At 43.6% G+C, this 16,127-nt stretch overlaps 1 protein-coding gene and 1 long non-coding RNA gene across 6 annotated transcripts in view; one reads left to right on the top strand and one right to left on the bottom strand.

Annotated features, from left to right (window-relative positions):
- The window catches only part of LOC143300394 (TOX high mobility group box family member 4-like), a 121,314-nt gene extending 118,183 nt beyond the window's left edge, over positions 1 to 3,131 (top strand). For all 5 annotated transcript variants that reach the window (XM_076614023.1, XM_076614025.1, XM_076614026.1 and 2 more), the window contains 2 exons: positions 161 to 276; positions 2,143 to 3,131. In XM_076614023.1, the coding sequence (XP_076470138.1) occupies positions 161 to 276; positions 2,143 to 2,203 (177 nt within the window). In that variant the 3' untranslated portion in view covers positions 2,204 to 3,131. The remainder of the gene's footprint in view (positions 1 to 160; positions 277 to 2,142) is intronic.
- Positions 3,132 to 4,204: 1,073 nt separating this feature from the next.
- LOC143300395 (uncharacterized) lies at positions 4,205 to 4,821 on the bottom strand. The gene is made up of 2 exons (XR_013057639.1): positions 4,636 to 4,821; positions 4,205 to 4,605 (listed from the first exon to the last, which is right to left on the bottom strand). It is a non-coding gene; the product is annotated as an uncharacterized LOC143300395 (long non-coding RNA).
- Positions 4,822 to 16,127: the final 11,306 nt, after the last annotated feature.

Below are 16,127 nucleotides of genomic sequence, written 5' to 3'. Positions count from 1 at the left end.
ACTCATTCAACTCACTCACACACACACGCCTCAACTCAACTCACTCACACACAACACAACTCAACTCACACACAACTCAACTCACTCACTCACACACACACACACACACAGAGAACAAGCATGGCATGGCAACAGTGTGAACAGTGACATGATGTTCCAGTCACCCACCAACCTGCACGTGCTGTGTGTGAGGGACGGCTGTCAGAACATGGCCGTGGAGAACCCGGCCTGGGACGCTGAGTACTGCAGCAACGAGTGTGTCGTCACACACTGCAGGTAGGACACACATAGTCAGCGCTTTTTTCTTGGGGTTCGCACTCAAACAAGGGCACAGAGTTTTTCAAACTTTTAAGATCCAGTTGGGACGGAATTTCCAGACTGAGTATTTACTGAAAACTGCTTATGAGTCACACTGACTTCTTCTTCATTCGTGGACTGCAACTCCCACGTTCACTCGCATGTACACAAGTGGGCTTTTACGTGCATGACCGTTTTTACCCCGCCATGTAGGCAGCCATACTCCGCTTTCCGGGGTGTGCATGCTGGGTATGTTCTTGTTTCCATAACCCACCGAACACCGACATGGATTACAGGATCTTTGACGTGCGTATTAGATCTTCTGCATGCGTTTACACACGAAGGGGGTTCAGGCACTAAGCAGGTCTGCACATATGTTGACCTGGGAAATCTCCACCCTTTACCCACCAGGTGCCGTCACCGTGATTCGAACCCGGGACCCTCAGACTGAAAGTCCAACGCTTTAACCACTCGGCTATTGCGCCCGTCGTCACACTGACAGCACACACAGGAGGCACTGTGGGGCAGTCATGTCGGTGCTGGAATCCTAAGCCAGTGTTGACCAGTGATCAAGGTTCAAAGCCCCATTTCTGTGTGGTGTTATGTCCTTGGGAAAGGCGCCGTACTCTGATTTTCCTCACTCCACCCAGGTGTCAGTGAATGGGTACCTGACTGGTTGTGAAGCGTTAGAGCAGTGCACAGAGAGGACTGGGCCCCACCTTGCTGTGTCAAGCCCTGGACACAGTGGGTATGAATGTTCTGCCCTGATGGCCCTGAAAGGCTTTGGGATCTTTAACCTGTTAAAACAGGCCTTTGGGATCTTTAATCTGTTAAAACAGGGCTTTATGATCTTTAACCTGTTAAAACAGGGCTTTGGGATTTTGAATCTTTTAAAACAAACACTTGCATGTGACTTACCCTTTTTTTCAGAATGGAGGCTAACAGCTTTAATCATGCAGATAAGAGTTAGGGTAAGAATGATAAATGAAATACTGGAGAAAGTGTCTCATAAGATTCAGTGGGGAATGCACAATTAAGAATGTATGAAAGGCGAGAAGATGGTGAAGGGAGGGCTGCCTTGAAAAACAGGATTTGGTTTGGGTGCAAACATCTGGATGAAGAACATCAAAGGAAATAATTCTGAGTGATTTTGACCGAAAATGAAAGTACAATAGTCTGAACAACAGAATTTGCAAGAATACTGTTTGATTCCTAAAACAAGTTTCAACTCTTCTTAACCCCCCTCTCCCCTTGGAGAAAACAATGCAAAAATATCTTAATATTTTTTTTTCCTCTGGGGACAAAATGAAGTTTACACCCTAAGCTTCTTCAGACTTTTCCTTATCTTTTATGACCGTATGAACCCACTTGATGATTTTTAATGAAAACATGTTCACTCATTTTCTTCAGCTAAAGAACAAAGATAGATGTGACACCATTATTCAAATCGCTTGCCAGCCCAACCCTGGTATTTATATGGAAATGTGATATTGCCCTTGTACCTGAATATGTTAAGATGGTTGCAAAACACAAATCCAAGTACAGAAATAATGAATGTTACTTTTACTTATTGGGTGGGTGCAATCAGACAAGTTGGTTGATGTATTCAGAGTATCTTACACTTGTTTGCTGTTGCAGACCATGGTAAGTTGTGTCCAGAGTATTTTTCTTGTGTTTGGTACTTGTTGTAGTGAATACTGTGGTGTATAAAATCATACAAACAAGAAAAATTTACTTGGTAGGTTGATGTGATCAAGAAGCATTATTTGACATGTTTGTTCAGTTATTGTTGCAGTCAGAATATCACTGACATATGGTGGGGGTTTTTTTTGTGTGTTTTTCCAGGGACATTTTCACAGCCTGGGTGGCGGCTCGGGGCGGGGTCAGCACCTTCCCTGTGAAGTAAAGGTGGTGGAGGGGTGGGGGTGATGATGGGTGGCACAGTGGTGGTGACTGACCACCATGCTGTATGGACAGAGGGAGGAACACAGGGACTTGATGGGCGGTCAGCCTGTGTCAACCAACGGCTGTGGGCAACACGTGTTGTCTGACCTGCGCTGTGTCATTCCTCAGGCCGCCTTCAGTGTCGTGGTGGTGTGGGGCTGGGGGTGTGTTGATGCGTCGTCCACACAGCTGGGACCTCTTTTGTCTCACTGTCACTGTATCGCTTGTCCTCTTTGTGTCCGACTGTTTATTTCAACTTTTTTTTTTTTTTTTTTTTTAAAAAAAAACAACGTATAGACGAAACAGATGGACATTTAGTTCTTTATTTATGTATTTGCTGGTTGGTTTGTATTTATGGAAATAGTTTGGGTTTGGCGGGTAGAGTCTTGGATGTGGAAGTAGGTAAAATTACTAAAGTTTTTTTTCTTTTTTTCTGAGTATGAACAAAATTTCTGGAGTTGAAGAGCAGAGGGAGTGAGGCAGAGGAGGGAAACTGACCAACTTCCACACACTTGGAGGTCGACGTGAAGCGAGAACAGATCACTGAACACTCACTGTCAACGATGGATCTGCAGCATTCCTGCAAGACATCTTCAGAGATAAGGTGTGGATACAACTGGGCAAGACCACTGCATGCTGATGACACTGTGTGTGTGTGTGTGGCCCAGAATTTCAGACATTTTGTTTTCTATTTTTCAGTGATGATGAATTTTGATGAGGGTAATGAAGATGCTGCTATGGGGGTCCATTTAGGTTCTGGACATTTTGACAAGGCTGTTATCTCATCATACATTCTGGTGTCCACGAGGCTGAGAGATAAAGACATCTGCAGTGTTGGTCTGGAAACCTGAGCATGAAAAATACACACACAAAAAAGATTTTGAGCCCCCCCCCCCTTTGCTGCTTCACCCATCCCCCACAAAGATGCATCCATGAAGTGGATGACCCCCTGTGTGGCAGTGGAACACACTGCTGGGGTCCTGGTCAGTGGATTTACTCTGTACCCCATCAATGCAGTTCCATTGCAGTTTTTTTGTGGACGAGATCTTCAACAGTTGAGAGCACTGTTGAAGCCACACTCCATTCATCAAAAACAAAAATACGGTCGGTTCTCATGAAAACATTGGTGATCAACATAGAGGCGAAAGCCAAAAAGCTGAAGGCACGTGAAAAATCAACTGGTTTAGAAAGCGAAACTGAACCCTTCAGCAGAACAGAATTAACCATACTCGGTCCAAGGGAGGCAACCAGATAAATGACTTCTCGGGATACAAAGTTTTAACCAAAGACTTTTAGTCCAGAGGAGAATGAACACTGCTGTTGTCTGGCTTGAAGTGTTGGTGGACTTGTCAAGACACCCTGTACCATCTCTTCACTGTTGAACTGAGTCCTACTCATTCTGTGCCGCTCCTTTTGAAGGCATGCCAAGAGGGCAGCACCTTTGGGAAGGATATGAATAAATTGTCTGGTGGTGTTAGTTATAAAAAAAAATCTGGAGGTGGTTTAAAATGTTGTTTCCTCTTTGAAATGGACATGAGTGATGCCTTGTTTGTGCAATGTGTTTTGTTTGTGGGGCTGTGGAGGTACGGTTTGTCAAGTCATTCCTGTACTTTTTGTTTTCATTGCAGTGGATATCATGAAATGCCGTTCAGTGTACATATTTTTTCACCCGTTGAGGCTGATGTATGGGTCTATGTGACGATTAAACATACATAATTGTGAAGCCATTTTTGTACTTGTACTTATGAATGTGGAATGTAATTGTTGAACACTTTCTCCAAGAGGGGGAAGAGACCAAAAGGCTTTGCAGTTTGCTTTCTGGTTCAATACCCCTGTTGTGCTTTGTGAAGAGTGATGCTTTTTGTGATGTTCTTTTGGCAGTGCTGGTGGTGATATGGTTGATCGCTTGTTTTGTGTATCTGTCCTCAGTGGTGTGGGGAATATTAGGGCTTCGTGTTTTGTCTTTTTATCATATATTCAGATTTTTTTTTTAATAATGAAAAAGCATGGTTAGTTATGCTTCTGATGCAAAGTGAAGTCATTTCAACAAAGATAAGACCCTCAATTAGTAAATTATACTAGAGGGAGGAGGATTTTCTGAAATGGCGTTTGAAGTTTTCACACCTTTCATGGAAGTTGGTATGTCTTGAATGTCATTAATTGTCCTGAATTGGATCAGTGTGGGCTGCCTTGGGTGGAAATGTTTCTTCCAACCGAAAGTTTTGCTCCGATCTAGATGTGAACTTGCGCTCCTGCATTTTGTGGCCTGGTGATGTGATGTAGCAGGTGTGGTGAGAATGTGTGACATCAACTTTCATTCCAACAGCTACAGAACTTGACAGTCATGTAATCAGTGTGTGAGAACTCGACAGTCATGAAATCAGTGTGTGAGACTGCATGTTGGAGCTGTGTGTTTGTTTTTCTCCATAGTTGTGGTGACGTTGGTCCTGCAGTGGTCATGGAATTATCTCTTTAGCTCTGTCATTAACTGAAGAAATGAAATGCATGTCATTTATGAGTGGTTGACATTGGTGAAAAAAAAAAAATTCATTGAATATGAAATTGTTCAAGAAAGAAAATGGGGAAGAAAAATGCTGCAGATTTTTTTTTTTTTTTTTTTTCAAGCAAAATAGCCCCATCTCCAACTGGAAATGTTCCAAAAGAGTTTGGGTAAAAAATTTATTTTTTATGCAGAACATTAATTAAAAAAAAAAGAAGAAGAAAACAAAGATGACTCTGGAGGGGGTGTGGGGGGAACTTAAGTCAGCTTGTCATAGCATGCCAACTCAAGAGTTTCCTTCTCCAACACCAGTCTTAAAAAGCAGATGACTCAACTCCATTCCTAGCTTGCAATACCTAGTCTTTCGGATGAGAGTATATGCTGAGGTCCCATGTCCAACATGCCCCTAGCAAATGTACAAGCTGAGGTCCCATGTCCAACATGCCCCTAGCACATGTACAAGCTGAGGTCCCATGTCCAACATGCCCCTAGCACATGTACAAGCTGAGGTCTCATGTCCAGCATGCCCCTCGCACATGTATAAGCTGAGGTCCCATGTCCAACATGCCCTTAGCATATGTATAAGCTGAGGTCCCATGTCCAACATGCCCTTAGCACATGTACAAGAATCCACAGCAACCAAAGGGTTGTCTCTGGCAAAATTCTGTAGAAAAATCCATTGACAGTAAAACAAATGATTGCAGACAAAAAATGTATGGATGGCACACTTTCCCTGTGGAAGGGAGCCAGAATTTTTCACAGAGAAATCTGTTGACAACACAGTAGAAAACAGTTGTACACAGGAATTATGGAGTCAAAAAAGGGGCTCTGTATTTAAGCATCTCTTGCAACAAGACTGATAATGTCACTGTTGTGACTTTGATCTGTGTCTCACTTTTGAAATCATTTTTGACCCCAACCAATCACTGTAAAAAAAAATTTTAAAGATAAAAAAAAGTATTGAAAACCTCCTACCTGTCACACTTCCGCTCCTTTCCCCTTCATGTCATGCTGTGGCCTTGAACTCTGACCTTCACTCTCTACAGGATATTTGTTCTCACCATAACTAAGCTGACTGAAGATTGTGACCAAGATATCTTTTTGTACATACCAGTTGTTGGTATCATATGCCATGTTGTGACCTTGACTTTCAGTGGGGATCATGCAGTTATATCAGGTACGGTCAGTCACTGTTATAAGTTTTATGAAAATTGGACAGAAGACATGAGTTCAAAACAGTAGTTTTCCTGCTTTGTCAAATAATTGACCCTTTCACCCTTCTCTGTACATCACCCTCCAGGGAATGAGTGGAAAGGTTAGTATTCTGCCATCATGAACAGGTTTGGTTCCTGTTTACAATACCATGTGCATTTTTCTTTTTTTTACGATACCATGTGCAGTTGCTGAGGAAATGCCATCATTAAAGTTTATTGCTCATACAGGCAACCAAAACAGGGTGATTACGTAGACTGTTTACATACAAAGTATTAAGTACGAAGGATGCATGGATATTCCGAACAGGATCACTGTACATGATGGTAAGAAGAGTATATATACCATGGACATTCAAAATAGGGTCATTACTTACTGTTTTCATACAAGTCAAGGCTACAAAACAAGAGCAGGATATATAAGCATCAAAACCTGGCCATTACATAGACTACTCACACAAACAAGTAAAAAAACAAACCAAATAATGTAGATACATGGAGGTTTAACACTTAGTCATTACAAAGACTGTTTACACACATGTCAAAAACAGATAAATAAAACTATCCCATGATGCAGTGAAATTGATTGGTGGATATGGATACTTATATATCGCCTATCCTCAGTCGGAGACCAAGCTCTCTTCTCAGTGTGGTGACAGTCCTTCACTGTCAAGCTCATCAATCAGTAGTCAAGGGGTTAACTTCCTCAGCAAACAAAATTCTGCAGAAAACTCAACACAGTCATCAGACAAAGTAGTGATATAAAAAAAAAAAAAAAAAAAAAAAAAAGTATATGAAATAGAAAACAAACTACCAAATACGGATAGCGCCAGATAATGGCAATTTGCTCTACCCATGGAAGGATGTAACTGGAGCGTAATATCCCACCCCCACCTCCCAGTCCAGTACTGTATAATACAATATTGCCTTATTCACTGAACTGGTAACGGTTCAGCGATGGTACAAGTGCTTGTGGATGTTTATTCTAGAACTTCTTCAGTCTCTCCGGCCTTGTGACTGGGCTCTTGTAACTTGTATGATGTCTGTTGCCATTCCCTCCCCCATTTTGTTTGGCTGTATATGGATTGTGTTATTCTTCCAGATGTTTTCTTCAATTTCTTATTTATTTAGTTTTAAATCCTTTGGGTTGAGTTGTATGAGTGACGTTGGCATTGTTGCATAATAACGTCATGAAGTCTATGGAATTGGGATAGACTTAGGAAAATTCTTAACGCTTAGCAAACTTAATGCTGCTAAGATCGCTTAAGCAGTAACCCTGACCTGGTCAGAAGTGTAGCCCAATGGCCAGGCCAGAGGTGTATTGTGGGTTTAGTTGTTGTAGTCATGTCAGAGGTGTATTGTGGGTTGTTACAGTGATGTCAGAGGTGTATTAAGGGTTCAGTTGTTGAAGTCATGTCAGAGGTGTATTGTGGGTTTAGTTGTTGTTGCAGTCATGTCAGAGGTGTATTGTGGGTTTAGTTGTTGCAGTCATGTCAGAGGTGTATTAAGGGTTTAGTTGTTGCAGTCATGTCAGAGGTGTATTAAGGGTTCAGTTGTGGGTTTAGTTGCAGTCATGTCAGAGGTGTATTGTGGGTTTAGTTGTTGCAGTCACGTCAGAGGTGTATTAAGGGTTTAGTTGTTGTAGTGATGTCAGAGGTGTATTAAGGGTTTAGTTGTTGTAGTGATGTCAGAGGTGTATTAAGGGTTTAGTTGTTGTAGTGATGTCAGGTGTATTAAGGGTTTAGTTGTTGTAGTGATGTCAGAGGTGTATTGTGGGTTTTGTTGTTGCAGTCATGACTTTTACTATGCCCCATAACCCAGGTTTCTATCCTCTTTTTATTTTTTATGTGGTTTTATTTTCTTGGCTTTGGCCCTGACCCAAAGCTGAATTGAATGTGTTGTTGATGATGATGATGATACATGGTTTTTTAAAGTGACACACATCCTTGTATACACACACCCCTTTACACATTGTACACGTAAGCATGCTCTCTCTCTCTCTCTCTCACACACACACAAACATGCATATTGTCTGACCATCAGTGCATATTGTGCCCATACCGTGTTCATATTGTATTGATTCTGTACATCCTTGTACTAATTCCTTGTGACCTGAATGCATTTCAAGTTGTTCCTGAAAGCAGAATTGTTTTGAAAGTTGTTTTTTTGTTTTTGTTTTTTTGTTTGTTTGTTTTTTTATACTGTTTGTATATCCTGCTCTACAAGTCAGTTTGCTGTGCGCATTGGATATGGTCCAAGAAATAAAGTCAGAAACTTGTACTCTAATTTGGTTTGCTTCATATTGATTTGTGAGGAATATGCATCAAAACACTCTGGGCTGTGTGTGTGTGTGTTCACCTTTTTTTTTTTTTAGATGCACACATCTATGATGGACAAGTAGTTACAGTATTAGACTTTAAAATTGAGGTCCTGTGTTCGAATCTTAGAACATGCGTCGGCACCTGATGGGTCAAGTAGAGATGATTTTTGTGCGTTCTCTCAGATCAGAATACACTGTTCAAGAAAAAGAAATGCAACACTGAATGCATGTCATGCTTCAAAAAAGAACACTCATAGATTAATAGTTTCTTTTTAAGTTTCGACTTTGTGACAATTAAACCACACTGAATTGCACTTGAAACATTATAGACCTTGCCACTGAACCAACTTACACATTCATTATTCAGAAGGAGCTCAGTGGTTATACGCCTGATTAGGAAGCCAGCATGCACAGGTTCAAGTCTGTAATATACAGACCAGATTTTTACCCCCACCCCCGTTCCACTAGATCTTGAGTGGTGGTCTGAGTGGTAGTCATTGGGATGAGGCAAATTGAGATTCTATGTGCAGCATGCAAAAGAACCCACGGTGACAGAAAGGTTGTTACTGGAAAAATTATGTTGAAAAATCATCTCTGATTGTAAAAACAACAAACAAACAAAAATCCCCCCCACCCCACCCCCCTAAAAAAAACACTACTTGCACACAGAAAAGAGATGAAAAGTAAGGAGCAGTGGTGTGTTCCTGTGGTGACCCTCTCTCCCTGTGAAGGTTAACCATTTCACACAGCGATGTGTTGTGACAAAGAAAGAGTACTGCAACACAATACAATACAAATAATATAATAGGGGATAAGAAAATCTTCTGCCTTGATCACAGCTTGGCATCTGGTTCAGTGAATTTTGCAAAACGCTGTACCACAGATGATCCAAAGTTGGCAATGGAACAGTCTGGCCACCCATCACACACACACACACACACTCTCTCTCGTACATAATGCAAAATCTGGTAGTACCTTGATCCCTATCATGTGTACACACATGTAACATATTACAGACATAAGATCCTATAATCGTGGGTATTGGAAATGTTACCATATGCAGCATGAACCTACACCCCTCACCCCCCTCCCCTAAAAAGTTTCACTCCCTAAATGATGGGGTAAAAATAGCAGTACACATTACAGCCCAGTCGCAGAGAGCAATCAGACACACGCACGCACGCAGACACGCGCGCGCGCGCACACACCCACACACACACACACTGCAGAAGTGTCAGGAGGTTATTTCACCTGACGACCCACAATGACCAGACGGGAAGTGACGTGTTCCATGACGCACACCTGTCTCAGTCTACCTGTCCTCTGGTTCCTGGCCACAACGATCCCTGGTTCCAACCTCTCGATGAACAGGTGATTTATTTATTTATTTATTTATTCATCATCATCATTACTACTGCTACTACTACTACTACTATTATTATTAGTAGTAGTAGTATAATTATATGATGATGATTATTATTATCATTAATTTTTTTTTTTTACCAACTCTCCTCCAGACCCTGAATGATAAAGTGGAAACCAGTTCCCTACGCAAAGAAAAAGAAGAAGACAAAACAAAAAAACAAAAACAAAAAAAAAAAGAAAAAAAAGAGACTGACTTCCTGGAAGAAGAATGGACGGAGTGCACTGAAACGAACCCACTCTGTCTGTGAAAGACTTGTCCCTGGTAGAATTCTGCAGAAAAATCCACTTTGACGAACACACACACACACACACACACACACACACACACACACACACACGTTGACAGGCAAAGAGGGAGCAAGGGAGACAATCAGAGTGAAGTGTCTGTTCTAAGGACAAAACACCAGTCAGGACAGAGTGAAGTTCTAAGGACACAGCACCAGTGAGGACAGAGTGAAGTGTCTGTTCTAAGGACAACACCAGTGAGGACAGAGTGAAGTGTCTGTTCTAAGGACACAACACCAGTCAGGACAGAGTGAAGTGTCTGTTCTAAGGACACAGCAGCAGTGAGTGAAGTGTCTGTTCTAAGGACACAACACCAGTGAGGACAGAGTGAAGTGTCTGTTCTAAGGACACAGCACCAGTGAGGACAGAGTGAAGTGTCTGTTCTAAGGACACAACACCAGTGAGGACAGAGTGAAGTGTCTGTTCTAAGGACACAGCACCAGTGAGGACAGAGTGAAGTGTCTGTTCTAAGGACACAGCATCAGTGAGGACAGGGTGAAGTGTCTGTTCTAAGGACACAACACCAGTGAGGACAGAGTGAAGTGTCTGTTCTAAGGACACAGCACCAGTGAGGACAGAGTGAAGTGTCTGTTCTAAGGACACAGCACCAGTGAGGACAGAGTGAAGTGTCTGTTCTAAGGACACAGCACCAGTCAGGACAGAGTGAAGTGTCTGTTCAAAGGACAACACCAGTGAGGACAGAGTGAAGTGTCTGTTCTAAGGACACAGCACCATTCAGGACAGAGTGAAGTGTATGTTCTAAGGACACAGCACCAGTCAGGACAGAGTGAAGTTCTAAGGACACAGCACCAGTGAGGACAGAGTGAAGTGTCTGTTCTAAGGACACAGCACCAGTCAGGACAGAGTGAAGTGTCTGTTCTAAGGACACAGCACCAGTCAGGACAGAGTGAAGTGTCTGTTCTAAGGACACAGCACCAGTCAGGACAATCAGAGTGAAGTGTCTGTTCTAAGGACACAGCACCAGTCAGGACAGAGTGAAGTGTCTGTTCTAAGGACACAACACCAGTGAGGACAGAGTGAAGTGTCTGTTCTAAGGACACAACACCAGTCAGGACAGAGTGAAGTGTCTGTTCTAAGGACACAGCACCAGTGAGGACAGAGTGAAGTGCCTGTTCTAAGGACACAGCACCAGTCAGGACAATCAGAGTGAAGTGTTTGTTCTAAGGACACAGCACCAGTGAGGACAGAGTGAAGTGTCTGTTCTAAGGACACAACACCAGTGAGGACAGAGTGAAGTGTCTGTTCTAAGGACACAACACCAGTGAGGACAGAGTGAAGTGTCTGTTCTAAGGACACAGCACCAGTGAGGACAGAGTGAAGTGTCTGTTCTAAGGACACAACACCAGTGAGGACAGAGTGAAGTGTCTGTTCTAAGGACACAACACCAGTAAGGACAGAGTGAAGTGTCTGTTCTAAGGACACACCACCAGTGAGTGAAGTGTCTGTTCTAAGGACACAACACCAGTGAGGACAGAGTGAAGCGTCTGTTCTAAGGACACAGCACCAGTGAGGACAGAGTGAAGTGTCTGTTCTAAGGACACAACACCAGTGAGGACAGAGTGAAGTGTCTGTTCTAAGGACACAACACCAGTGAGGACAGAGTGAAGTGTCTGTTCTAAGGACACAGCACCAGTGAGGACAGAGTGAAGTGTCTGTTCTAAGGACACAACGCCTGTGAGGACAGAGTGAAGTGTCTGTTCTAAGGACACAGCATCAGTGAGGACAGAGCGAAGTGTCTGTTCTAAGGACACAGCACCAGTCAGGACAGAGTGAAGTGTCTGTTCTAAGGACACAGCACCAGTGAGGACAGAGTGAAGTGTCTGTTCCAAGGACACAACACCAGTGAGGACAGAGTGAAGTGTCTGTTCTAAGGACACAGCACCAGTGAGGACAGAGTGAAGTGTCTGTTCTAAGGACACAGCACCAGTGAGGAGAGAGTGAAGTGTCTGTTCCAAGGACACAACACCAGTGAGGAGAGAGTGAAGTGTCTGTTCTAGGAACAGCATACAGTTCAGACAAGAGTGAAGTGTCTGTTCAAGAAAGAACCATAGAATTAAGTTGTCTTTTTAAGTTTCGACGTGACATTAAGCACACTGAATTGATGAAACAGTTATAGTCTGCACTGACCAACACACATTCATTATCAGAGGATAGTGGTTAGCCTGATTAGGAAGCCAGCATGCACAGTTCAATCTGATTAAGACCAGTTTTTATCCCCTAGGACCCCCTTCAACTATCTGAGTGTGGTCTGAGTGGTAGTCATGGGTGAGCAATGGATTCTATGAGCACTGCAAAGAACCCAGTGACAGAAGATGTTTGAAAAATATCTCTGTTGTAAAAAACAACAAACAAACATCCCGTCCCCCCCAGGCTCCCCCCCCCCCAAAATAAGTACACAAAGAACACACACCAATTGAAGGATGTAAAGAGATGAAACAGTAAGGACAGTGGTGAGTGTCCTGTGTACCCTCCCTGTAAGATCAACCGATTACACAGCTGATGTGGACAAAGAAGGTAGCTGTCTAAGACACATACAATTAAATAATGTAATAGGGATAAGAAAATCTTCTGCTTGACATGGCATTGGTTCATGATTTGCAAACGTGTACACAGACATCCAGACAGTGGCAAGGAACTAGTCTGGCACCCATCACACACACACACAACTATCTCTTTCTACGTACATAGCAAAACATGTGTAGGACATATGATCCTATCATGTTACAGACAAACATCATGAAGACAGATGAAGTGCTATATCGTGGTTTAGGAAATGTTACCATTGCAGCATGAACTACACCCTCCCCTTCTAAACAGTTTCACTCCAAATGATGGGTAAAATAGCAGTACACATTTACAGCCCAGTCACAAGACATCAGACACACGACGCACGCAGTGACGGTGCGCGATCACACAACACACCACACACTGAGAGTGAAGGAGGTTATTTCACCGACACCACACATGAGACAGAGGGAATGACGTTGTTCATGACGCACACATGCTCGTTACCTGTCCTTGATTGGCCACAGATCCTGGTTCTACTCTCTGAAAGGACTTTATTACATATTTATTGTTCATCACATTATACTGTATACTACTATGACTATAGTATAGTAGTGTACAGTAATTATAGTGGATTATTTTACATTAATTTTTTTTTTTTTACCAACTCCTCCAGACTGAATGAAAGTGGAAACCAGTGTCCCTTGCAAGAAAGAGAAGACAACAAAATCATAGAAAACAAAAAGAAGGAAAAAAAGAGACTGATTCTGAAGAAGAATAGCACGGAGTGCAGTGAACGACATCTGTGAAGGACTTGTCCTGGTAAGACATTAGGACAGAAAATGCACTTTCCACACAGACACACAACACCATCAGACAGAGTGAAGGTCTGTTAAGGAGCAGCACAGGGAGACAGAGTGAAGTGTCTGTTCTAAGGACACAACACCAGTGAGGAAGAGTGAAGTGTCTGTTCAAGGACACAACACCAGTGAGGAGAGAGTGAAGTGTCTGTTCTAAGGACACAGCACCAGTCAGGACAGAGTGAAGTGTCTGTTCTAAGGACACAGCACCAGTGAGGAGAGAGTGAAGTGTCTGTTCTAAGGACACAGCACCAGTGAGTGAAGTGTCTGTTCTAAGGACACAGCACCACTGAGGACAGAGTGAAGTGTCTGTTCTAAGGACACAGCACCAGTGAGTGAAGTGTCTGTTCTAAGGACACAACACCAGTGAGGACAGAGTGAAGTGTCTGTTCTAAGGACACAACACCAGTGAGGACAGAGTGAAGTGTCTGTTCTAAGGACACAACACCAGTGAGGACAGAGTGAAGTGTCTGTTCTAAGGACACAGCACCAGTGAGTGAAGTGTCTGTTCTAAGGACACAGCACCAGTCAGGACAGAGTGAAGTGTCTGTTCTAAGGACACAACACCAGTGAGGACAGAGTGAAGTGTCTGTTCTAAGGACACAGCACCATTCAGGACAGAGTGAAGTGTCTGTTCTAAGGACACAACACCAGTGAATGAAGTGTCTGTTCTAAGGACACAGCACCATTCAGGACAGAGTGAAGTGTCTGTTCTAAGGACACAACACCAGTCAGGACAGAGTGAAGTGTCTGTTCTAAGGACACAACACCAGTGAATGAAGTGTCTGTTCTAAGGACACAGCACCATTCAGGACAGAGTGAAGTGTCTGTTCTAAGGACACAGCACCAGTCATGACAGAGTGAAGTGTCTGTTCTAAGGACACAGCACCAGTGAGGACAGAGTTAAGTGTCTGTTCTAAGGACACAGCACCAGTGAGTGAAGTGTCTGTTCTAAGGACACAGCACCAGTGAGGACAGAGTGAAGTGTCTGTTCTAAGGACACACCACCAGTGAGGACAGAGTGAAGTGTCTGTTCTAAGGACACAGCACCAGTGAGTGAAGTGTCTGGTCTAAGGTCACAACACCAGTGAGGACAATCAGAGTGAAGTATCTGTTCTAAGGACACAACACCAGGCCGACACGGGGGATCGAACCTTGACCACTGGACCCGAAGCCCAACGCCTCCCTGATTCTATCACGGCGTTTGCAAGAAAACTGAGAAAGCCAATGATTTTTTTTTTTTCCCCCGCTCATCATCACCGTCAGCCGAAAATCCTCAGCAGTGTAAGAGGGATAACCCGTAAATTCTTGGAGCGCTTACTCTTGCATGGATTGTCTTCCTTCCATTTTCGTTGCAGTTTTAAAAGGCTCGTCAATCTTTGGCACATTCATACATGCCACCCAGGAATATAACGCGTATTTATTTGTTTGTTTATAAAAGAAAAAAAAGTTGGTTTCCTGTTTCATCCTTCAAGGGGTACACACAGACTGCAAGTATGCTTTAGGCGTCGGTATAAACAGGCGCTCATACCCAGTGAAGTATTTTGCATGTCTGTATTTTCCAGCTCTGTTCGTGTTTGCATAATCTTTAATTCATGTTAGTACTTTTATCTATTATCCCCACCACCACCACCACACTCCCAATATTCCTTGTGACCCTGGTGCACGTGATGATAAAGACATATTATCACGGTTCAGTTCTATATTGTTCTGTTCAGTTCTGTATCATGGGGCTGGTACTGTTTCCATCCTGTCATGTCAGATCAGTCTTTTCTCCACTCAGTCTCACAGCGGGGAGCTTCTAGTTGTTCAGCTGTACAAACCTCAGTGGTATTGTTCACCCCGTCACAGTCAGCCGGTCACCCACACCCTGTCCAACGAATCTAAAACATCCCATTTCAAACAGTTTCTACACAATTAAGGCATCAAGTTCATTCCCGCATATATGGATCTACACCTATTTCTTCCAGGCGCGTTTGTGCGTGCGTGCGTGCGTGTATGTATGTATGTATGCATGCATGCATGCATGCATGCATACATACATACATACATACACGCACGCACGCACGCACGCACGTATGTATGTATGTACTTGTTATATATACAAACATACAAATAACAACGTCGCGGCACCCCAGCACACACACACACACACACACACACACACACACACACACACACACACACACATTCTAATTTCCCGCACGCACACCCGTGTGCACGCACACCCCCATTTCCAACATCACCACCACACACACGTTCTTCCGCAGCGGCAGTACAGCAGACAGCACCACCAAACGAGCCACCAACAACAGTGACCTTCAAACATCCACTTCACACCGCTCTGCAGCTCGCGGACCGCCACACACAGCCCATCGTGCCCACTCAGTAATAATTGTCGCCGAAACAAAAGGGCTGTTTACGCCAGGCCAACAACAACAATCACTTCGGCAACTCGGGCACGGGAACTGAGACTTACTATCGCTCTTCAAACACTCCGTCATCTCAAGTGGTGGGCCTAGTTGATGCGGAAGCTTGTCCCAACTTACCCTTCACCCTCCAACAGCGCTTACCAAGCACCAGCCGTCGGCTCCATCACGGATGCACGCACATCCGATTCTTTTAACGGCGCACGCACGCGCGCGCACACACACACACACACACACACACGCCCGCGCGCAGGACGAGCATATCCGCGCATACGCACGCACGCACACACACGCTTTCTCTCTCTCTCTCTCTCCAAAATCTATATAGAT

Source organism: Babylonia areolata, chromosome 26 (genome assembly GCF_041734735.1).
Source record: "Babylonia areolata isolate BAREFJ2019XMU chromosome 26, ASM4173473v1, whole genome shotgun sequence".
Taxonomy (NCBI): Eukaryota; Metazoa; Mollusca; class Gastropoda; order Neogastropoda; family Buccinidae; genus Babylonia; species Babylonia areolata.
This window is presented reverse-complemented; position numbering and strand designations above follow the sequence as displayed.